The 23,734-nt window shown below is 38.0% G+C and overlaps 1 protein-coding gene across 1 annotated transcript in view; it reads left to right on the top strand.

Moving 5' to 3' along the window:
* The window catches only part of LOC128588765 (ankyrin repeat domain-containing protein 26-like), a 41,114-nt gene extending 18,078 nt beyond the window's left edge, over nt 1–23,036 (top strand). Inside the window, exons 8-10 of the mRNA XM_053595583.1 lie at nt 6,879–7,081; nt 8,385–8,471; nt 22,811–23,036. Coding sequence (XP_053451558.1) covers nt 6,879–7,081; nt 8,385–8,451 — 270 coding nt within the window. The 3' untranslated portion in view covers nt 8,452–8,471; nt 22,811–23,036. The remainder of the gene's footprint in view (nt 1–6,878; nt 7,082–8,384; nt 8,472–22,810) is intronic.
* Nucleotides 23,037–23,734: the final 698 nt, after the last annotated feature.

The following is a 23,734-nucleotide window of genomic DNA, read 5'->3' as shown; positions in this document are numbered from 1 at the left end:
TAAAAAAAGATGGAGACTTTACCTCTTTCATGTTTACATGGATGGAGCTGGAACATATTTTTCTTAGTAAAGTGTCTCAAGAATGGAAGAAAAAGTACCCAATGTACTCACCCTTTGAAACTAATGTAGGACCTTCACATGAAAGCTATAACCCAGTTACAACGTAATAATAGGGAGAAGGGGGAAAGGAGGGAGGGAGCAGGGAGGGAGGTGGAGGGTGGGGGATTAATGGCATCTTGCTTTAGTTTTTGTGTCCTTACCTGTGCAGAGACTTTCCAGCTTAATTAAGTCCCATTTGTTTAATTTTGGTATTGTTGTGGATTGCCAACTGAGTCTTCATAAAATCTTTCCCCAGGTCTACATCATCAAGTTTTCCCCTGCACTTTCTTCTAGGACTTTTATCATTTCATGTCTTAGATTTAAACTTTTATCCATCTTGAATTCAATTTTTGCAAGTTGACAAAAAGTGCAGATCTACTTTCAGTTTTTATGTGAATTATCCAGTTCTGCCAGTACCATTTATTGAATAGTGATTATTTGTTTGGTTTATCAAAGATCAGATAGCAATAAGAAGCTGGTTTCATCTCTACGTTTTCTATTCTGTTCTATATGCCTGTATTTCTATTTTTGTGCCTGTACCATACTGTTCTGATAACTGTGGATTTACAATATAATGTAAAGTCTGGTAGAGTGATACTTCTGGATTTGTTTTTATTATTAATAATTTCCTTGGCTTTATGGGTTTTTTTATTGTTTCCATACAACATGCAGAACTCTTTCTTCCATTTCTTCAAAGTATGATGTTGGTATTTTAATGGTAATTACATCGAATCCATACATTACTTTGGGTTTTATAAACATTGTAACAATGCAAATCTTCCCAGTCGTGTACATGACATATTCTTCCATATATTCATGTCTCCTGCTATTTCTTTTCTTAGGGTTTCATAATTCTCTTTGTAAAGATCTTTCATGTCCTTGGTTAAGTATATTCCCAGGTATTTCACTTTCTTTGAAGCTGCTCTGAAGGGTATTGTGTCCTTGTTTTCCTCTCATTTTAATTGTTATTTGCATACACAAAGGCTCCTGATTTGAGCACATTGATTTTATACTCCACACCATTACTCTATATCTTGATCACTGCCAGGAGTCGTTTAGTTGAATCAGTTGGGTTCTCTAAGTATAAAATGATAACATTGGCAAAGAGTGAAAGTTTGACCTCCTCGGCCATCATTTGTATCCACTTAATGTCCTTCTCTTTCCTGATTGCATTAGTTAAAACTTCCAGAGCTATGTGGAATATCAGTGGTGATGGTGTACATCCTGTCTAGTTTCAGTTCTAAGTGGAAAACTTTATTCAGTGTGAAATTGGCTATGAGTTTGTCCCAGAAGGCTTCAACCAATTAAGAAATGTGTCATCTCTGCCTATTTTCTTAAGTGTTCTTGTTAGAAAAAGATGCTGAATATTGCCAAATGCTTTTTCTGCATCTATTGAGAGGATTTTATGGTCTTTATTTTGGCTTCTATTGATATGGTGAATTATGTTTATGGACTTGTGTAGGTTAAACTAGCTTCATCTTAGCATCACTGGGATGAAGCCGACTTGATTATGACATAATTTTTTAAATGTATAGATAAAATCTATTTTCTAGGATTTTGTTGAGTATATTTCTGTCGATATTCATTAGTGAAATTGGTCTGTTGTTCTCTTTTTAGTTTGGTCTTTTCTTGGTATTGGTATCAGGGTGATATTTTCTTCATAGAACATGCTAGGGAAGGTTTCTTTCTTCTCAGTGTTTTGGAATTCATTCTGCATGGTACGTATAAGCTCTTCATTGAAGATTTGATCAAATTCTTGTGAAGCCATGTGGTTTAGGGATTTTCTTTTTGTTGTTGGAAGCTTTTTTATTGTTATTTAAATTTCAGTGCTTGATATTTGTCTGTTCTAGAGCTCTATTTCTCCCTGGTTAAGTCTAGGGACACAGTGTGATTCCAGGTATTGGTCCATTTCGTCCACATTGTCAAATTTCTGGGCATAGAGTTGCTTGTAGTAGACAGAGATAATCTCTTGTATCTCTGTGGTATCTGTAGTTATTTCCCCTTTTTTTGTTTCTGATTGAGGTTTTAGAGATTTTAATGCTATCTTTCTATTTAATCTGGCCAAAGGTTTATTGATTTTATTTATCTTTTCAAAGAACGAACTTTCCATTTTATTGATTTTCTGAATGATTCTTTTGTTTACAACTTCATTTATTTCTAATTTAATTTTGGTTATTTCTTTTCTTCTGCTAGGTTTGCAATTGGATTACTCTTCCTTCTCCATTTCTTTGAGATGATTCATTAGGCTGTTGATGTGCTCTCTTTCCATATTTCTTATGTTGGTATCTAATGCAAGAAATTTCCTCTTATGACATCTTTTTCAGTATCCCACAGGTTTTGGGAATCCGTGGCTTCATTGTCATGCTGTTCATGAAATCTAATAATTTCCTTCTTTTATCCTCCTTGATTCAACTGTCGTGTAGCATAAAGTTTGTAGTTTCCAGGACTTTGTGTGTGGATGAAGGTTTTTGTTGCAATCGATTTCTATCTTTATTCCCTGGTGGACTGAAAAGATGCAAAGTATTATTTCAAATTTTCAAAAAAAATTGTTGAGGTTTGATTTGTGTCTGTGGGCTGGAGTATGATCCATGGGCTGATAGAAGAACATATTCTCATTGGCTTTGGGGTTGTGTGTTCTATAGATGTCTATTAAGCATACTGATCTAGGGTAGCATTCAAGTTCCTTGTTTCTATGTGTAGTTTCTGTTTAGTGGCTCTGTCCAGTTCTCTTGGAGGAATGTTAAAGTCCCTAGCTACTGTGGTGTTGTAGGATATTATATTGTTCAGACAATTAGTGTTTGCTTCATAAATCTGGGACCATATAAGTTGGGTGTTATATACTTTTAGAATTGAAATGTCCTCTTGTTCTATTTTTCTCTTGACCAGTATGTAGTGACCCTCTTTGTTATTACTTACTTTTTTGCTTTAAATACAATTGTCTCTGAAAATAAACTTGCAACCCCTCCTTTTCTGATTTCCTTTTGTTTTTTAATATTTTAAATATATTTTCCTTCATTAAATCATAACTGTGTACCTTAATGCATTTATGGGGTATAATGTGGTGATTGTACATGTTGAAGGATAAAACAAGACTAAGGATGAAGGCCTGGAAAACAATAATTCAGGCAAATGGTAATCATCTCCTCGCTTACTTAACTGCTGGTTCACCCTGAGTCTTCTTTTGTCCTTCAACATTAGGTGTGTTTCTAGAGACAGCATATAGATGGATTGTGCTTTTTTATCCAGTCACCCAGTCTGTGCCTTGTCAGTGGGGATTCCAAGCCATTCATTGAGAGAATTGTTAAGTATTGTGGAGTTCTATTCACCTTATTTTGTGAAGGTCCATTGCTTAATTTTATTTTTTGCACCAATGTGGAAGCTATGTTTTGTTCTTCAGTTTCTGGGTGTCTACTTTTCTTGGAGGTCCATTGTGATGGTCAGTATGGAGAATGGGTATGAGTATTTCTGCAGAGCTGGACGTGTAGTGGCAGATTTCATCAATGTTTGCATGTCAATAAAAGATTTGATTTCTCTGTCAAATTTAAAACCTAGTATACAGAATCAGGGCTGAAAATTGTTGTATTCAAGAAAGTTAAATGTCAATGACCACCTTCTTCTGGATTACAAAGTTTCAGCTGAAAGGTCCACTGTCACCCTAATGGATTGGCTCTTATAATTAAATTGGTGCTTACTCTTGGTTGCGTGCAGAATTTTCCCTTTAATTTTGACCTTGGACAGGTTCATTACAATGTGTCTGTTGAGATGAACCAGAGTTTGATATGCATCTAAGAGGACTGTGTCAGAATCTTGGTGATGCTTGGGAAATTTTCATTTACAATATGCTCTAGAAGGGCTTCTATACCTTTGGGTTATTTTCCTTTCCCCTCAGGGATCACTTTTATTTGTGTATTTGTATACTTCATGAATTTCCATAATTCTCTAAGCTCTGCTTTTACTCTTTTCTGCCTCTTTAAATGCCTGAGTTAGCTCAAGAGACACATCCCCTAGCTCTGAGATTCTTCTTTCTCCATGATCTAATCTGTTATTTGTACTTTCTACTGCATCTTCAACTTCCCTGGGTGACTCCTTTATTTCTTTAAGGTCTAGTACCTCTTTCCTATCTTTTATTCACTTCTTAAGTCAATTTTTGGATTTCCCTTCAGTGATTATCCACTTTCCCTTCAATTCCCTTCATCATTTTTGCCATCCATACTCTAAATTCCCTTGATGTTACTTCCATAATTTCCTTCTAGGTAGGATCCTCTATGGTAGATGCCTCATGGTCCCTTGAGTTTAGGGGTGATCTTTTGGTTTTTCGTGTTGCCAGATTTTTTTTCTTGTTGGTTTTTCCTCATATGTGCTTTCTTCTTTATCCATATCCTTCCCCTACTTTTTCCTCTCACGTCCTTCTTCTTAAATGTTCTTGTCTCTGTGCTTGAATGTTGGAGTGGCCTTTTGGTACAGGGACAAAAGGAAGAAAAGAGAAATGAATGAGAAGTGAGAAAAGAAACAGAAAATAAGGGTGAAAGAAAAAGAAAAGAAAGGACAGGAAGAGAAATACGGGAGTAATAGTGGTGTTCAACAGGGTGCATTGACCCATACATGCAATTTCAGGACTCTGAGGGGCCAAGGAAGTTGGGTTCTCCACAGTCAAGAGCTCCTTATCAGCCTGACCAAAAGCAAGACCTTGCCTCCACCATATACAAAAGGAAAACATCTTTGTGTCACTGGGGGGACCTACTAATACTGTCCTTTGGAAGTCTAAAGTGAGAAGGACACCCAAGCCCAGGTTTTAAGGCCTCCTTGAGCCATGCCAATGCCATGGACCCCCAGCCTAGGCCCCAGAGCAAGGCTCTGTCCCATAAATAAAATACAGAATGAAAGAGAACAAAACAGATGAGAATAAAATTAAGAAAATAAATAAAATTATAAACTTTGGGGGGAAAAGGAGGGATAGAGGGATACCTTAGTTTTCATTTGAAAAATTTATGAAGGAAAGATGAGAAAAATCTAGAAAAAGGAAGGAAAGAAAAAATAGAAAAGTAAGTTTAAAAAGCAAAGAAATGCTAACACAAAATGGAATCCTTATTATACAAGAAATTAAAAATGAAAAAATAAAACACAAGGAAAGAAAAACTTAAAAAAATTAGAAGGAAAAAATTTTAAATATACATAAAGATAGCAATATATTACCTGGACTTCAGGTGGCACTCTGGGGGTTGGAGATGCAAAACAAACATGCTGATTCTGCTATATAAGATGGATGTGGGAAGCCACTGTCTAGTTGCTGAGGAAACCCGCTTCCTTCTTTCTGACTTATTATCCCTCAGTCAGGGCATGGTGGTTTCATTAACATTCAGGCATAGCAGGGTGGGGGCCTGAAGCTTTTACCAGACTTTTTAGGATACACACCTCAACTTTCCAAACAGTGCCCCTTGGCCACAATGTGGCTTTTCTGGGATGTGAGAACCATCCACCTCACCCCAAGGATGGCTACCCAGCTCATCAGGTGCACCACAGCCAGTCACGTGCTGGGACCCTGCAGGCTGTTTCTTCCCAGTGGCCCTCCCACAATGACAGCCCTCTGATGGCAGCCAACCTAATCAAAGTTACACCCTGCCTGGTAGTTCAATCCCTGCCACTGGGCACCATTCAAGTTCACTCTCTCACGCAGGCTCTCCCAAGGCAGCTGTGGTGAGCACCCAAGTCCAAAAAATCTGCAGGACAGTACTTCCCTGTCTTTACCCCTCTGCCAGAGGGTCGGCCAGCCTCTGCAAGCAGGCACCTGCTTTCCATGCTGGTCCTACACTGCTCCTGACCTCCTTGTGAATGTGTAGGTGATTATATACTGATTTCATACTAGTATTGAATACACTGGATACTTTTTTCCCCATTTTTGAGATACTTTACTAAGAAGAATAACCTAATTTACATAATGCAATGAGACATTTCTAAACTATTAAGAAAAGCGTACGAATGCCTTACCACATCAAATAAGTAAGCGAGGAGATGGTTCTGTTAATCATTTAAATGTAAGCATTCCACGTTGTCTATCAAATCACATTTTACTTCATAAATGCATTAGTGTACACAGTTACTATTTGATAAATAAAACAAAAAGAAAATCATTTGATTATTAAGAGAAGTTAACATAGATCCACAGGAAAGAAAAAACTGTGATTTAGAAATTAGACCACACTCTTGAATTGTTCTTAAGATACACTATTTAACATTTTTAAAATTTAAATTGATTCTAATATTCTTTGAATGATCATATTACATGAGTTCTAACATAATGATTCCTTTTGTATAATTATATTTAATATTGAATTATATTAACAGCTTACTTTTTTTGTTGTTTTTATTTTTGAGACAGAGTCTCACTCAATAGAGTAACCTTGTGTCACAGCTCACAGCAACCTCAGACTCTTGGGCTTAAGCAATTCTCTTGCTTTAGCTTCCCAAGTAGCTGGGACTACAGGCACCCACCACAATGCCCAGCTATTTTTTTTTGTGTGTGTGTTATAATTGTCCTTGTTTGGCAGGCCTGGGCTGGGTTCAAACTCACCAGCCCCAATGTATGTGGCCAGCACCCTAGCTGCTGAGCTATAGGTGCTTTGCCAACTTAGTTGATCTTGATGATGAACATTTGCAATGTATGCTTTCTCCCCATGTTTAAACTTACTCAGGGCATCACTGACTCAACACATTAAAAAATAAATATACAATAACTATTCATATTATAATTCTTTAAAATGTATCCTTTCAATTTGTTTTAGACTGGAGCATCATCTCAAGGAAAATTAGAGCATATTGTTTCAGCAGGAGCTCAGATGAAATCCTGTATTGCATATCTGGAATCTGAAATCTCTGTAACAGAAACTTCTCGAGAAGAAATCAATGAAACCACATTTCGGAAATACAAGCAACTCTATCTAAAAGAATTGAAAATTAGAAAATTGTCATACAAAAAACTAAGAGAGTAGGTCAAAACACAAAATCATAGAAAATAAATTAAGTTCATTAATTTTCCTCAATGCATAATTTTTTAGGGAGGGAAGCTCATGAAATTATTTGGAAATAAAAACAGGTCTTAGTGAACTTAATTTTGAAATATTCATTCAGAGCAGTTTGTTTTTCTCCCTTTTTATGATTTTATATGAAATTTTTTCATATGAATTATTATGTAGTGAACCTGATCTCTTATTCCTTCAGCTAGATATTTTTGTAGCTTTATAATTTAGACAGTGATATTGTTATAAATTTCTTGCCACCATTCCACTAGGTAAAAATATTAATGAGTTTCATTAATCTAATGAAGATTACAACTTAAACCCAAATAGTCAAGTACTACAACTATTCTTTCAGCATCTTCTGGCACCTGGAAAATTAACTTTTCTTGGCTGTCATCTTTGGTCTTGGCACTAGTGGGCACCTTGAGAAAAAATTTCTGGTATAGTTTTTCCACTCAACACAAAGGCATATTTGCAAAACTTGCATACTTGATTAACACAGAGATAAAGGAATGGATAATTCACGAAGTTCTTAAAAATAATGCCATGGTCAGCCTGAGGTATGGAAGACACACAAAAAGGTTAGGCCCCACCACTCATGCCTTGGTAACAGTGTTAGCAGCTAATTTCCACCGGTGCTTGCTGAAGTTCTTCTTGATCACCAACTCAGCCATCTCATTCTCACCTAGAAGTTGTTGCTCTGAATTATCTCTCAGTGCCCAATACTTAACTTTCCCCATATAGTAGGTGAAATGTAAAAGGGTGGCAAAAGCAAGTGCTTGAAGAAGTCTTTGAGGAACTTTTTTTTTTTTTTTTTTAATCTTTGTACTGGCTTAAGAGAATAAGTTTTTCTCTAACTTTTTTGTTGTGGAATGTTTAGTATAGTCAAGCAAATTGATATATTCCCTATTGCACATAGTTGCTTTCCAAACATAAGTATTTCTAATGATACCCTCAAGTGTTTATTATAAAGAGAGCCATTACAGAAGGCAGCGAGCGTACCCTGTTGATCTTTGCATCATTGACAGCCATACCTCTCCCCTCTGCACTTGAACTATTTTCTTATTAGAAACTATTTTCTTATTTAGAATGCTTTTATAACTGGAGTTGCACAGAGTAGGCCTGCCCTGACACATTTTCAGTTACAAAACACTGTTTAAATGGACATTTTATTTACACTTATGCCAACTTCTTAATATTAAATTGCAAGCCACTTAGGAATGCTTTAGGAAAAATGAAATACTAACCACTCATCTTTTGCAATCTTCATAGAATTCATCAGAATCTAACAGAAGACACTGCTGATTTGCTTGATGAAAAAAAGAGTAACAGATCTTGATGTATCACTCTTGCCATAAGGTCAGTTCTAGATTCACTTGTATTGAAAATATTTAAAAAGTGTAGTTTTCAACAGAAAGTTTATTTGAAGGGAACCTTGGTGATCTGCCTCAAGCCCAGAGATTTCAGATAACAGCCTAGTGAACTACCTAACCAAAGTTAGTTATGTTATCTTTTTTTCTTTTGAGTTTCAAATTTCTGACGTAACTTTTCTTTTTAATTTGTTGAAATGCTGAGTTGTTTAATTGACTTAACATGTTAAGCAAAGATCATAATTATCTACCTTAATTATGAAAAGAAACAGAAATTTTATTTTAAGTCCCTGGTGCTCTCATTTTCAACAGATACCCATTTGTTACCTTGATGGGATAAATATAACTAAACTGATGCATTTTACATTTTTTATTTTTTAATTTTTTATTAAATCATAAAGAGATAGATCTTAACCTGTATGATGTAAGCATTCCAAATTGTGTATGAAATCAGCGCACTGTACCCCATAAATGCATTACTGTATGCATTTTACATTTTCTAAAAAGCTACATTTAAGTTACATTTAGGGCATTGAACATTATTGCCTAATAATCGAATGAATACCCATAGGTGTTCTGAGTTACTTTGTAATTGATTTCACTGTGACTGTGTTTCATAACACTTCAAGGTTTCCTGCACCATCTAAAGTGTTCCACCCCTAATCACAAGGGAATGATTGCCATCCAAAACTTTAACCACATAGGATGTTTACTACCTATAGGAATCCAACATAGACACTTTTTATGAATTAAATAAGCCTGTAATACAAAGAAATATTAATTTCTGTTTCTAATTAATTTCTTTTTTTTTTACTTTATTACATAACCATATGTCCTTAATTACCATTGAACTTATGGCGGTTTTGTATCAAGTTTCATAAAATGTATAGCTTTCTGGGCAATTGTATTATACTTTTTAAATAGTGAAATCAAGCAACTAATTGAGCTTTTAAAATGAAGTTTACTCATGTCTCTCTATTTGACCATTGCTTGAATGATCGAAGACCAAGATGGCAAAAGTATCAAAGATGTGTAAATAGCAATGACAACCAAAGAGAATCAATTAATTCCTCCTACTCAGAATTTCTTGTAAAGGAACACATGGTTCCCATTTCTCTTGGAGATGTAACAAGAACCTGGTATTATAGCCATTTTATTTTATTCATAGTAAGAATTCATTTCTGCAAATCTCAAAATGGATCTGATGATGACAAACTGTGTCAATTGTAGAGGCCATAAAGAAAAAGTTACTTCAACTGTGTTGTCCGATTTAAATTGCTTATCTAATGTTTGGCCATTTTTACTCTGGGGGACATTACGAAGGCCATTCACAGGAACACATTCCTGTGGGAGTCTGAGGCAGGATGAGCTCTAGAGCCCAAGCAGTTCAAGCTGTGGCGTGCGGTGATCATCCCTGTGTATAGCCACTGCACTCCAACCTGAGCAATATAGCATGGCCCTGTCTCAAAAAGAATTTACAAAAAAACATAAAACATTTGTTTGAACAAAAACAAATAGCAACTAATTTTCATGATGATTTTAATACTTAAATGGCAAAATACTAGCTTACAAATTTTTCTTCATTATTTGGCTTACTTAGTGTTTGTTTTTTTAGAAAAAAAAACATGAGATGATCAGGGTCTACGTACTTCCGAGTCATGAAATTGAACTACTGGATATAAAAAGAAAATGAGTGTTAAATACTCTGCAAATATAAAATGTCCTCATTGGCTCTTACCAGGAAAGTCAGATAATGTATCATTTTATAGAATAATGATGAAAGAATGTATAAGTACAGATGCAGTGAAAGGGAAGATTTTGGAGGAAATATTCTCCCATAATTTTTCGGAAGGAAAGGAATGTTTATTTTAAATGTGTATATTCCTTGCATTTTCTCTGAGTTATATTTAAAAATCTGTGTGGTTTTATCAATGTGCAGAAAGTAGCTGAAAAAGAACTCCACGTTCAAGAAGGTGACCTAAAGCCCATTCCCGGGCTGAAGCTAATTTCCTTTTTGACTTTAGACAAACTACAATCTCTCTGACCCAGTGTTGCCTCTAATATGAATTTAGGGGGTTGATTACATTAATGAGTTTTATGGGTTTTTGGAATTTTTTTACAAATATAAATTTTCTTTAAAAAATGCATGAAACCATATTATACAAAACAGAAACACAGTCGTCTGGCTAAAGGAGGCATGCTGCCTCTCTAGGTGTGACTTCCTTGACTCTTAATCCTACAGTGTTCTCTCTAGACACTTAGATTTCCCTGGGACATAGATTGTAAGTTACCAGTTATGAGAGAATCTTCTTAATTAGCTAAAATTTGCTGATACATTTGTGTTCTGTATATAATATTACAATATTCCTATATTTAAGAATGAAAAATTAGAAACAAAGTTGCAAATGTGCTCCTAATATTGATATTGGACTTCAAGCTACCCCTGCCACCTGAAACCTAATCTCCACCTGCAAATAAACAGAAAGAACATGGAGTAGGGGCAGTGCTTTTCCTACAAATCATTGGTGCATTGTACTCCATAGGGAGCTAAGATAGCTTTTGACTTAGTATTATGTATGAAAATATTAGCAGTTCATTAAGCTTTTTTATTTCCTCTGGCAGTCATCAGTTTTTCCTAAGATATTGCTCTACACACTTCACAAACCATTGGTGGTACCTTGTCAGTGATCAATATCACCGAGATATTTTTCTCCCCCTTTTACTTTTGTCATCTGTACCAGGCACTGTATTAAATAATTCACTTGGGGACAATGATTCTGCATTTCTATTAAGAGAAGTATGAGGAAAAATACATGACTTAATAGGAACATAAAAATAAAGTGAGAGAGGGCAGCGCCTGTGGCTCAGTGAGTAAGGCGCCAGCCCCATATAACGAGGGTGGCGGGTTCAAACCCAGCCCCGGCCAAACAGCAACCCAAAAATAGCCGGGTGTTGTGGCGGGCGCCTGCAGTCCAGCTGCTCGGGAGGCTGAGGCAAGAGAATCGCTTAAGCCCAAGAGCTAGAGGTTGCTGTGAGTCCTGTGATGTCATGGCACTCTACTGAGGGCGGTACAGTGAGACTCTGTCTCTACAAAAAAATAAATAAATAAATAAAGTGAGAGAGACTTTTTAAAAGTCCTTTAATATTTGACAATTTTCACTTGTGAATACAGACAAAATAACTGCAGCCTCCCATCATCTAGTGCAAGAGTGGAGTCATCATAGATCAAGATCTTATTCCATAACGTACATATACCACAATTTGTTAATCTGTTTCTGGGTTAATGGGCATTTGGGTTGCTTCCATGACTTGGCAATTATGAATTGGACTGACAATTTATAATTGAGGTGATGGTTATGTTAATCAGTATGATGTAAGCATTCCATATTTTATATCAAATTAGCACACTGTGCCCCATAAATGTACATAGTTATGATTTAATAAAAAAATACTTAAAATATGAAAAAATCAAGATCTTTCTTGAAGATTTTAGGTGCCCTCCCAGAGATGCTCCTTCCCTTTGGCCTGGGTCTGTCTCTTTCCCTGTGAGCTCTCACATCTGACCTGGTGTCTCTTTCCCAAGGACAGTTGCCCTTGCCATCACTTATGTGGGAAAGTATTCAAAAGCCAATGAGAGGCAGGAAGAGAACTGATTCCAGGGTTGGAATAAGAGCAACTACTTCGACCACGTGCTAAGAGTTAGGAGGAAAGATGACCTCTCCTTAAATATGGTATATAAAAAGTATTCTCCATCTAGAGAAAACACTCCTTTAGCACAGAAGTAAGCAATCTGTTGAGAAGAGTATTTCATTTTTATATGAGTAAAATGTATATAAAACAGTTTGTGAATCAGGCATAAAGGAGTTAAAAAAAATCCACACATATGTAGCGAATATTTAAAAGAAGAGCTCCCTGGGGAAAGCTAATAAGATTACACTAGTAGTTCCTTAATTCAAGTCATGTAAGGATGTGCATTTTACATAGTCTTTATTGATGGTAATGTGAGTATTCATTCTGTAAAAGCTTCTCTTTATATTTGGTATTAAAGTTTTACTTTTATAAGACCTAGTTAGTATGGTTTCATTATGTATTTTATAATCCTGTCAATAATATTATCACAGAAATGTTATGGAAAACAATCTATGAAAATATTAGGAAACCATTTTAACTTATCTCGTGTGGGCAAAGTGGCCTGTGATTCCAACACTTTTGGAAGCCAAGGTGGGTTGATCACTTGAGGCCAGGAGTTTGAGTCTAGTTTGCACAAGATAGTGAGACCCCCAATCTCTACAAAATGTTTTATAACATTTCAAAAAAATTGACTTTATGTCTATAATTTATAAATCCCTTGGATATTATATTATCAACACAAAACATTAACTATATTCAGTAGAGTATTTGAGATCCTATTTTTGGCACTTAGTAAGAGAACACATTTTATACAAGAGTTAAATAAGAATACTCAAGATGGAGACACTTGCAATATAGTTTGTTTCACACATTTAATAATTTACCTAACAACTGTAATTAATCTAATATTAAAAAATGGCAGTTATTTCTGAAAAAAACAAAGATATGATTAACAAGTTATTTATACTTTTGCGTCTAATCCTGTTACACAAAGTCTTGAATCAAAGAAACTAAGTTTGAAAATGAGCTTTAACCTGTATTTATTCTTTTCTTCAAGCAAATTTTCTGAAGTTTTTGTATCTGTATGAATAAGGAAAGGTTAATAATAGCACAGATGGCATAATATTTACACTTAATCTTTTGTCAGTAGAATTTGGATAGGAAATTACGACAATGCCACTTCATGTATATGTTTAAGATTCTGAGATGAAAAGTTATTAGCTTTGAACATACTTAAAATTCTAATTTTCTAAAACTGGAGAGTGCAAAGATCATTTTTTTTTTTTTATTAAATCATAAGTGTATACAATGATATGATTATGGGGCATCATACACTCACTTCATAAACCATTTGACACATTTTTATCCCAGTGGTTAACATAGCCTTTCCGGCGTTATCTCAGTTACTGTGCCAAAACATTTATATTCTACATTTACCAAGTTTCGCAAATACCCCGTAATATGCACCACAGGTGTGATCCCACCGATTCCCCTCCCTCTACCCACCCCCCCCTTTCCCACTTCCCCCTATTGTTAAGTTGTAGTTGGGTTATAGCTTTCATGTGAGAGTCCCAAATTAGTTTCATAGTAGGGCTGTGTACATTGGATATTTTTTCTTCCATTCTTGGGATACTTTACTAAGAAGAATATGTTCCAGCTCCATCCATGTAAACATGAAAGAGGTAAAGTCTCCATCTTTCTTTAAGGCTGCATAGTATTCCATGGTATACATATACCACAATTTATTAATCCATTCGTGGATCGATGGGCACTTCGGCTTTTTCCATGACTTAGCAATTATGAATTGGGCTGCAATAAACATTCTGGTACAAATATCTTTGTTATGTTGTGATTTTTGGTCTTCTGAGTATATGCCCAGCAGAGGAATTACAGGATTGAATGGCAGATCTATTTTTAGATCTCTGAGTGTTCTCCATATATCCCTCCAAAAGGAATGTATTAATTTGCATTCCCACCAGCAGTGCAGAAGTGTTCCCTTTTCTCCGCATCCACGCCAACATCTCTGGTCTTGAGATTTTGTGATATAGGCTAGTCTCATTGGAGTTAGATGATATCTCAAAGTAGTTTTGATTTGCATTTCTCTGATGATTAAAGATGATGAGCATTTTTTCATATGTCTGAAGGCCGTGCGCCTGTCTTCTTCAGAGAAGTTTCTCTTCAAATCCCTTGCCCAGCCTGCGATGGGATCCCTTGTTTTTTTCTTGCTGATGCGTTTGAGTTCTCTGTGGATTCTGGTTATTAAACCTTTGTCAGAGTTATACCCTGCAAATATCTTCTCCCATTCTGAGGGCTGTCTGCTTGCTCTGCTTACTGTGTTCTTAGCTGTGCAGAAGCTTTTTAGTTTGATCAAGTCCCAGTAGTGTATTTTTGAAGCTGCTTCAATTGCCCGGGGGGTTCTCCTCATGAAATACTCACCCAGACCAATTTCTTCAAGGGTTTTCCCTGCATTCTCCTCTAGTATTTTTATAGTTTCATGTCTTAAGTTTAAATCTTTAATCCAATGAGAGTCTATCTTAGTTAATGGTGAAAGGTGTGGGTCTAATTTCAGTCTTCTGCAGGTTGCCAGCCAGTTCACCCAGCACCATTTGTTAAATAGGGAATCTTTTCCCCACTGAATGTTTTTAATTGGCTTGTCAAAAATCAAATAGCGGTAAGTAGCTGGATTCATCTCTTGGTTCTCTATTCTATTCCAGATATCTACTTCTCTGCTTTTGTGCCAATACCATGCTGTTTTGATCACTATCGATTTGTAGTAAAGTCTGAGGTCTGGTAGTGTGATTCCTCCTGTTTTGTTTTTATTTCTGAGTAATGTCTTGGCTATTCGAGGTTTTTTCTGATTCCATATAAAACGAAGTAATGTTTTTTCAAGATCTTTAAAATATGACAGTGGAGCTTTAATAGGGAGTGCGTTGAAAGTATATATTGCTTTGGGTAGTATGGACATTTTGATAATGTTGATTCTTCCTAGCCATGAGCATGGTATGTTTTTCCATTTGTTAACATTTTCAGCTATTTCTTTTCTTAGAGTTTCATAGTTCTCTTTATAGAGATCTTTCACGTCTTTTGTTAGGTAAATTCCCAAATATTTCATCTTCTTTGGCACTACTGTGAATGGGATAGAGTCCTTAACTGCTTTTTCAATTTGACTGTTGTTGGTGTATATAAAGGCTACCGATTTATGAATGTTGATTTTGTAACCTGAGACGCTGCTGTATTCCTTGATCACTTCTAGGAGTTTTGTAGTAGAGTCCCTAGTGTTTTCCAGATACACAATCATATCATCTGCGAAGAGCGAGAGTTTGATCTCTTCTGACCCTATATGGATACCCTTGATCGCCTTTTCTTCCCTAATTGCGGTGGCTAAAACTTCCATTACAATGTTGAAAAGCAATGGAGACAATGGGCAGCCTTGTCTGGTTCCTGATCTGAGTGGAAATGATTCCAATTTAACTCCATTCAATATGATATTGGCTGTGGGTTTGCTGTAGATAGCCTCTATCAGTTTAAGAAAAGTCCCTTCTAGACCAATTTTCTTGAGTGTTCTGATCATGAAGGGATGCTGGATATTATCAAAAGCTTTTTCTGCATCAATTGAGAGAATCATATGGTCTTTGTTTTTTAATTTGTTTATGTGCTGAATTACATTTATAGATTTACGTATATTGAACCAGCCTTGAGACCCTGGGATAAAACCAACTTGGTCATGATGTATAATTTGTTTGATGTGTTGCTGGATTCTGTTTGTTAGGATCTTGTTGAATATTTTTGCATCTATATTCATTAGTGATATTGGTCTATAATTTTCTTTTCTTGTTGGGTCTTTTCCTGGTTTGGGGATCAGGGTGATATTTGCTTCATAGAACGTGTTGGGTAGTCTTCCTTCTTTTTCTACATTTTGGAACAGGTTGAGTAATATAGGTACTAATTCCTCTTTAAAGGTTTGGTAGAATTCTGACGTGAAACCATCTGGTCCCGGGCTTTTCTTTTTAGGGAGGTTTTGTATAGTTGATGCTATTTCTGAACTTGATATGGGTCTGTTCAACATTTCCACTTGATTCTGGTTAAGTCTTGGAAGGTGGCGTGCTTCCAAGTATCGGTCTATTTCCTTCAGATTTTCATATTTCTGAGAATAAAGTTTCTTGTAATATTCATTAAGGATTTTTTGGATTTCTGATGAGTCTGTGGTTATTTTGTCTTTGTTGTTTCTGATTGATGATATTAGAGATTTTACTCTTTTTTTCCTGATTAGGTTGGCCAGAGGTTTATCTATTTTATTGACCTTTTCAAAAAACCAGCTTTTTGATTTTTTGATCTGTTGTATTATTCTTTTGTTTTCAATTTCATTTAATTCTGCTCTAATTTTGGTTATTTCTTTTCTTCTACTGGGTTTGGGGTTGGAATGTTCTTCCTTTTCCAGTTGCGTGAGATGTCCCATTAAGTTGTTAACTTCCTCTCTTTCCGTTCTCTTGAGGAAGGCTTGCAGTGCTATAAATTTCCCTCTTAGAACTGCCTTTGCAGTGTCCCAGAGGTTCTGATAGCTTGTGTCTTCATTGTCATTTTGTTCCAAAAAATTGGTGATTTCTTTCTTAATCTCATCTCTGACCCAGCTATCATTCAGCATAAGGTTATTTAACTTCCATGTTTTTGTATGGGTATGCAGATTCCTGTTGTTACTCAATTCAAGTTTTATTCCATGATGGTCCGAGAAGATGCATGGAATAATTTCTATTCCTTTAAATTGACTGAGGTTAGACTTGTGACCTAAAATGTGATCAATTTTGGAGTAAGTTCCGTGGGCTGATGAGAAGTATGTGTATTCAGTTTTGTTGGGATGAAATGTTCTGTAGATGTCTGCTAAATCTAAATACTGGATGGTTAGGTTTAAATCTAAGATTTCTTTGCTCAGCTTCTTTCTGGAGGATCGATCCAACACTGCCAAGGGAGTGTTGAAATCTCCAACGATTATGGAGCTGGAGGAAATCAAGTTACTCATGTCTGTTAGAGTTTCTCTTATAAATTGAGGTGCATTCTGGTTGGGTGCATAGATATTAATAATTGAGATCTCGTCATATTGAGTATTACCCTTAACAAATATGAAGTGACCATTCTTGTCCTTCCTTACTTTTGATGGTTTAAAGCCTACTGTATCTGCAAATAAAATTGCAACACCTGCTTTTTTCTGATTACCATTTGCCTGAAATATGGATGACCATCCTTTCACCCTGAGTCTGTATTTGTCTTTTAAGTTGAGATGTGACTCTTGTATGCAACAAATATCTGGCTTAAGTTTTTGTATCCAGTCAGCTAACCTATGCCTCTTTAGAGGACAGTTTAAGCCATTCACATTGATGGAGAGTAAGGATAAGTCTGGTGGAATTTTGGGTATCGAGTTTTTCAAAGGTCCAGTGGACATTTTGAATCCTTTCGCCAGTGTGGAAGTTGGAGTTTGATCCGAAGTTTCTGAGTGAGTTTACTTTTGTGGTATAGGATTGGGTTGGTCATTGTGGAGGATAGGTCTGAGAACATCCTGAAGAGCTGGTTTACTTATGGCAAATTTTTTCAACATATGAATGTCATTGAAGTATTTAATTTCTCCATCATAGATGAAACTCAGTTTAGCTGGATACAAGATCCTGGGTTGAAAGTTTTTTTGCTTTAGGAGATTAAAAGTTGATGACCAGCCTCTTCTTGCTTGAAAAGTTTCAGCAGAGAGATCTGCAGTTATTCTAATATTCTTACCTTTGTACGTTATAGTTTTCTTTCGCCGGGCTGCTTTGAGAATCTTCTCTTTCATGTTAACTTTAGTGAAGCTAATTATGATATGTCTGGGAGATGGCTTTTTGGGGTTGAATCGTGCTGGGGTTCTGAAGCTGTCTGCTATCTGAATTTCAGATTCTCTAGGCATGTCTGGAAAATTTTCTTTCATAATTTCATGTAGAAGGGCCTCTGTGCCCTTGGCTGCCACGTCATCAGTCTCCGAAATTCCTATAACCCTTATGTTATTTTTTTTCGAATTATCTGAGAGCTCTCTGAGTGAGTGATCCGTTTTTGCTCTCCATTTCTCTTCCTCTTTGAGAGATTGGGAGCGTTCGAAGACTTTATCTTCAATGTCAGAAATCCTTTCTTCTGCTTGCTCCATTCTGTTACTGAGGGATTCTACTGTATTTTTCATATCTTTGAGGGCTGTAAGTTCTTGTTTCAGTGTGTCTAAGTCTTTGGTGGTTTTGTCTTTAAATTCGTTAAATTCTTGAGACAGTTTTTGAATTTCTCCTCGAATTCCTAATTCCATTTTATTAATCTTGTCTGCAAACCAAATTCTGAATTCGACTTCTGACATCTCAGCCAGTTGTTTATGAATGGGATCTTCAATCACATCTGCCGTATCTTTTCTTGGGGGGGTTGATCTATTCTGGTTATTCATGTTACCAGAGTTTTTCCGCTGATTCCGCCCCATGGTTTACTCCCTTTGGTTTTTCCCCTGGGGTTTTATCGAGGGCCCGTACAGTGTTGTGGCCTGAGAAACTGGGGCCCTGTCTGGTGTGGTGTAGCAAAGTGGTTCTGTCTTGTTTTCAGCTGGTTTCTGTTCAATCCTATTGCAACTTCTACTCTGGCTTGAAGTCTCAGCTGTGTGAAAAATCAGCAATTAAGTCACCCCGCCTGCCCACCTCTGGCCCCAGTTGGAAAAGGAGAATCAAACCTTCCTACAATCACACACCCAGGGCACCGCCTGAAAAGTCCTCAGTCTATTAGCCCAGTTCAAAAGGTCCGAATCAACTGTCTCAATCGGCACTTGTCTCGGGTGGAAGGGTTCAAGAGGTCTCTGGGAACTGGATCACAGGGGCCTGGTGACTCCTCTGAGACAGCTCACCCCAGTGCAGCGTGGAGTCAGGAGGAGCCACCCCGCAAACAGAGCAGTCTGGGAAGGTTGACGTCTCCTTCCCCACTTTGCCCCTCCATCGGACCCAGTCACTGGTATCTCTGCAGATGGCTAACCCAGTTGCCTGCAGTGAACAGACACTCCAGGGGTTTGCACCTGCCTGAATCGCGAGGAAGTCTGCCAGGCCCCCGCAGACTGCCGCTATCTAGCAGGAGGAGATGGGGCCTGACATCTTTGAGTGTTTGATGCAGGTGATGGGAAGGAGGTGTTCACTCAGGCTTAGCCCCGTCCCTGATGGATGCTGCTAACAGAACAGAACAGAACAGACAACTTTGTGAGGTTCTGTCTCTGTTCCTGTCGTCGCCTACAGGAGACGGGCTGTTTTGAGTTCAAACGTCTTTGCTGCTGGAGAATTGCGTCTGAACACCTCTCTGGGTCGGCCCCGCCCTGGAGGCTTCTGGGTTTGTGAGCCGTGACACCGGTGGCCTCCTCTGGTTGCCCAGGGAGACAGGGGGTGTGGCCTCAGAATATCCAGAAGTGAGCGTTCTGCCGTTAAAGAAAAAACGGCTGTTGATCTACCTCCAGGGAACTGCTGCTCTGGTGTGGGCACTCAGGCGACCCTTTTCTCCTCTGTCCCGCGCCCCAGAGTCAGCACTGAGCGGCTGCAGTTTGTGCTGGGTCCACACCCCTTAAGAGATCCCCCAAGAATCAGAACTCTTGGGGGATGGGCCCCCAGACCCGGATTGGGAGTGGGGCGGGGGGAAGCTAGAGTTTCATTCAGTTTCACGCAATACTACGGTCCGGGGAGGGCTCCTGCACTGCACCGCAGGGAAGTGCCGCCAAGGCTTGATTTTCCCTCAGCAGAGTGCCCTCTCCTCGCTCACGTATCCCAGAGTCAGCGCTGACCTGACGCAGCTCAGGCACTGTGCACTCCCCTCGAGAAATCACCCAAGGAGCCGAACTCCAGAGGGATAGGCCCTCAGACCCCGAGTGAGAGTAGGGGCTCTCAGCTCTCAGCGGGGAGGCCAGAGTCTTATTCAGTCTTGTGCCCGGGGAGGGCTCCTGCACTGCACCGCAGGGAAGTGCCGCCAAGGCTTGATTTCCCCTCAGCGGAGTGCCCTCTCCTCGCTCACGTATCCCAGAGTCAGCGCTGACCTGACGCAGCTCAGGCACTGTGCACTCCCCTCGAGAAATCACCCAAGGAGCCGAACTCCTGGGGGATAGGCCCTCAGACCCCGAGTGAGAGTAGGGGTTCTCAGCTCTCAGCAGGGAGGCCAGAGTCTGATTCAGTCTTGGGTCCCCTATGCCCGGGGAGGGTTGGTGCACTGCACCGCAGGGAAGTGCCGCGAGGCGTGACTCCCCCTCATCCCGGTGCCCTCTCCTCACTCGGCGCGCCTCAGAGTCAATGCTGACCAGTCGCAACTCGGGGACTGTCCACTCCCCTTGAGAAATCACCCAAGGATCCGAAGTCCTGGGGGACAGGCCTCCAGACCTCAGTGGGCGGGAGGGGAGCGCCGGGGATTCAGGGTTGCCGGCAAAGGATTCCCAAAGTTTTATTCAGCCCTATGTCCGGCAGGAGAACGCCAGGGCACCCCAGTAGGGGAGGTAGGTCCAGTTTTTAGAAGGTCTCTCCCGTGGAGTGTAGTGGGAGGGCCTTTAATTTCTGCCCGCTTGTTCAATTGTGGGGCTCCAGAGCCGGTCTCATGGGGGAGGGGGACTCCCGTCCGCTTGGTGGTGGATTTTGTACCTTTTGTTTGCGTCCTTGTGATCACAACTTGCCTCAGCGGTGTTGATGTGCGTTCTTCAGCCTTCTCTCGTGGTGAGGCTCAAGTCCACCAGGATACTTACTAAATTCCTGTCCCTTAACTCTCCTTCTGGACGGGAGCCTTTGTTGAAAGCTGGCTTCAGTCCGCCATCTTGTCTCCCTCCCCCGATTTGCTGACTTTCAATGAATTTATGAACTCACAAAATGAATTGTTCTGTTAACTGGTGTTCATCAAAATGAATCTTGAAAATTACCGCTTTTCAAGCAATGACTTTTTTGGTATTAGTGACTGTTTACTAGTTCTCAAAATAATGAGTTGATCCAATAGCAACTAATTCAGTCTGGTTTTAATCCTGCGCGGCTGGGAAAGGAGAAGGGGAAGACGCGGCGGCGGCGGCGGCGGCGGCGGCGGCGGCAGCGCCCGCAAAGATCATTTTTAAGAGAAAATCAACTAAAGTGAAAAAACTGATTCAACTTTTATAAATAACAGAGTTTTGCTGAGAATTAACAAAAAAAACATAGATTACAAAATATGACTTGAGTTGTTTGACCTTTATATTAATAAATAGAAAAATCAGGGCTCTGAAATGATGTATATTCAATAGTAAACCTATGGTAATTGTATTTTATCAGATTATTATAAATAGCATTACATTTTGATGTTCTCTAGTACGTAAACTTAAAATAAGCTGGAATTTATTTTCATTCATGTGATTATTCTTTTATTTAAAAATGCTCGTCAGATCTAGTTTCTAAATTTTTTGTTTAAAGGACGCATTTTGTAAGAAATATGTCATTCCCATGATAATATCTCTTGTTTAAATTAAACATTATAAATAATATTTGTCTTATTTCAGATCTAGGATTTGTTGCCAACATTTATGAATTAAGTTAAGATTAATTATTGATTTCTGAAATGAACTTGATAGAGCAAGTGGCACCACTCTTTATTGTGTGGTCAAAGGATACTACATTACATTTTTTTTTTTTTCTCACACACATCTACTGAAAACTGTGAACACATAGACACTCATCATGAAGAGTGTACACATGCTTCGTTTAATGCATCATGTTTCACAGCTTTAAACATCTTGGGAGGGAAGGCTATGCATCTTCTTCTCTGGCTTTACACTTCCTTCACTTCTGCCATTTCTGAGGGATTCTCAGCACACTGAAGCTATTCCTGGAAAGCAAAGGACTCACCAACTTCTCAGGTTTACCTAGTGATTTAAGGCCAAAGTCCCCAGACACATGTAGTAACACTTAGTCAAGCCATTATAGCTCATTAGCAGTCACTTGACAGGTGACATTTTCAATGTCTGGTCATTTACTTGTCATTAGTTTTCTTTTGCCCTTAGGAAAAGTACCAAATTCCTTAGCATGGGAATAAAAATACTTAAATCAATTTGGTTTATGTGAAGTTATTCAGCTTTATCTCTTAGGACATACTGTGCTCTGCCCCTGTCTTCTAGCAACTGGCTCAACTAAACCACTTAGGATTCCTCATGTTCTTTCCCCACCCCCATCAGCTGTATGTGTTAGCTTCTTCCTCACCATTGTCCTTCAGGCAACCTACATATTGTCTCCACCAAAAAGCCTATAATGCTGACACAAAACTAGGATGGCTTCTGTGTGCATGTTTCAGTACTGTCCTGATTTGTGCCTGTCATGGTGTCTGTGACTCTGGAAATGGCCTGTCTCATTTTTCAGGTTATTGTAGACATTTGTTGAGGGATGGACTATATTATATCTTGTAATTTCAATGCTTGCCACAGTACCTTAGCATAGGACTGTAGAATAGATGAATGAAGAATGAGAAAAGGAGAAACTGATAATTTAACCACAGTGATAATTAATTTATAATGAATATGTAGCATTAGGCATATTATTCTTGATAATTTTTCATTATTAACATAACTGTGCAGATATAGTTTTAATCCTCTGTAATATTGGATAACTTCTTAATTCTTCTTTACTGACTTATACTCAGTTAATTATGAAATCTTTTAGTCAAAAATTCTTTTTTATTTCCTAGCTGCTTCTGAATATGCATCTGGATTCGACATATCTTCTCCTTTAATCATATGATGTGTTAAATGTAAACCAAGTTCTAGTTGGAAAAGCACATGAGAATATATACAAATTTTACAGAAAAAAGTTCCATAATCAGAAAGATAATAAAATGTTCTTACTGGGCTGTTTAAATGGTGTACTGTTTTTCATTCAATGTATCACATGGGAGAATCTTTGCGAAAAGAAAATAATTTATACCATATCTTTATAATAAAAATTTATTTATGTTTTAAATAATGTTTCTTGGCCTATTAACTATTCAGTGAATTTTGCAGTTGAAGCCAGTATTGCTGCGTTTCCATATACAAACTGCCCTCATGCCGGCTGCTTAGCAACCAAACCACCAAGTTGTCATTGATATTTCAGTGGAGTTGAGAGTTAGGTTATTTGTATTTTATAGCTAGTATAATATGTAGTAATAGATTCAAATTTATTTTTTAAAATCTTTATTAAATCATAACTGTGTACATTAATGCATTTACAGGGTACAATGTGCTGATTTGATATACAATTTGGAATGCTTACATCTAACTGATTAACATAACCGTCTCCTTGCTTACTTATTTGTTGTGGCAAAAACATTCATACTCTATTCTTAATAGTATAGAAATGTATCATTGCTTTGTGCACATTAGGTTGGATCCCCCAAAAACCCTTCTTCCTCCCAGCCTCCTCACCCCTCCCCTCTCTTTCCTCTTCCCTCCTTCTTTCTGGACTATAGTTATGTTTTACCAATCCTATATGTTGGAGCCCAAGATGCCGTGTCTTCGTCCCAACCTAGGGCCATAGGAGCCGAGACCCTAGGTCTCCAGCCAGCCCACTTAAGTGTCTGGATGTGGGTTGCTGTGCCAGTTTACTCAGGGTAAGTCTTGTTCAGGTCTTGAGT

Source organism: Nycticebus coucang, chromosome 6, assembly GCF_027406575.1.
Source record: "Nycticebus coucang isolate mNycCou1 chromosome 6, mNycCou1.pri, whole genome shotgun sequence".
Lineage (NCBI taxonomy): Eukaryota > Metazoa > Chordata > Mammalia > Primates > Lorisidae > Nycticebus > Nycticebus coucang.
This window is presented reverse-complemented; position numbering and strand designations above follow the sequence as displayed.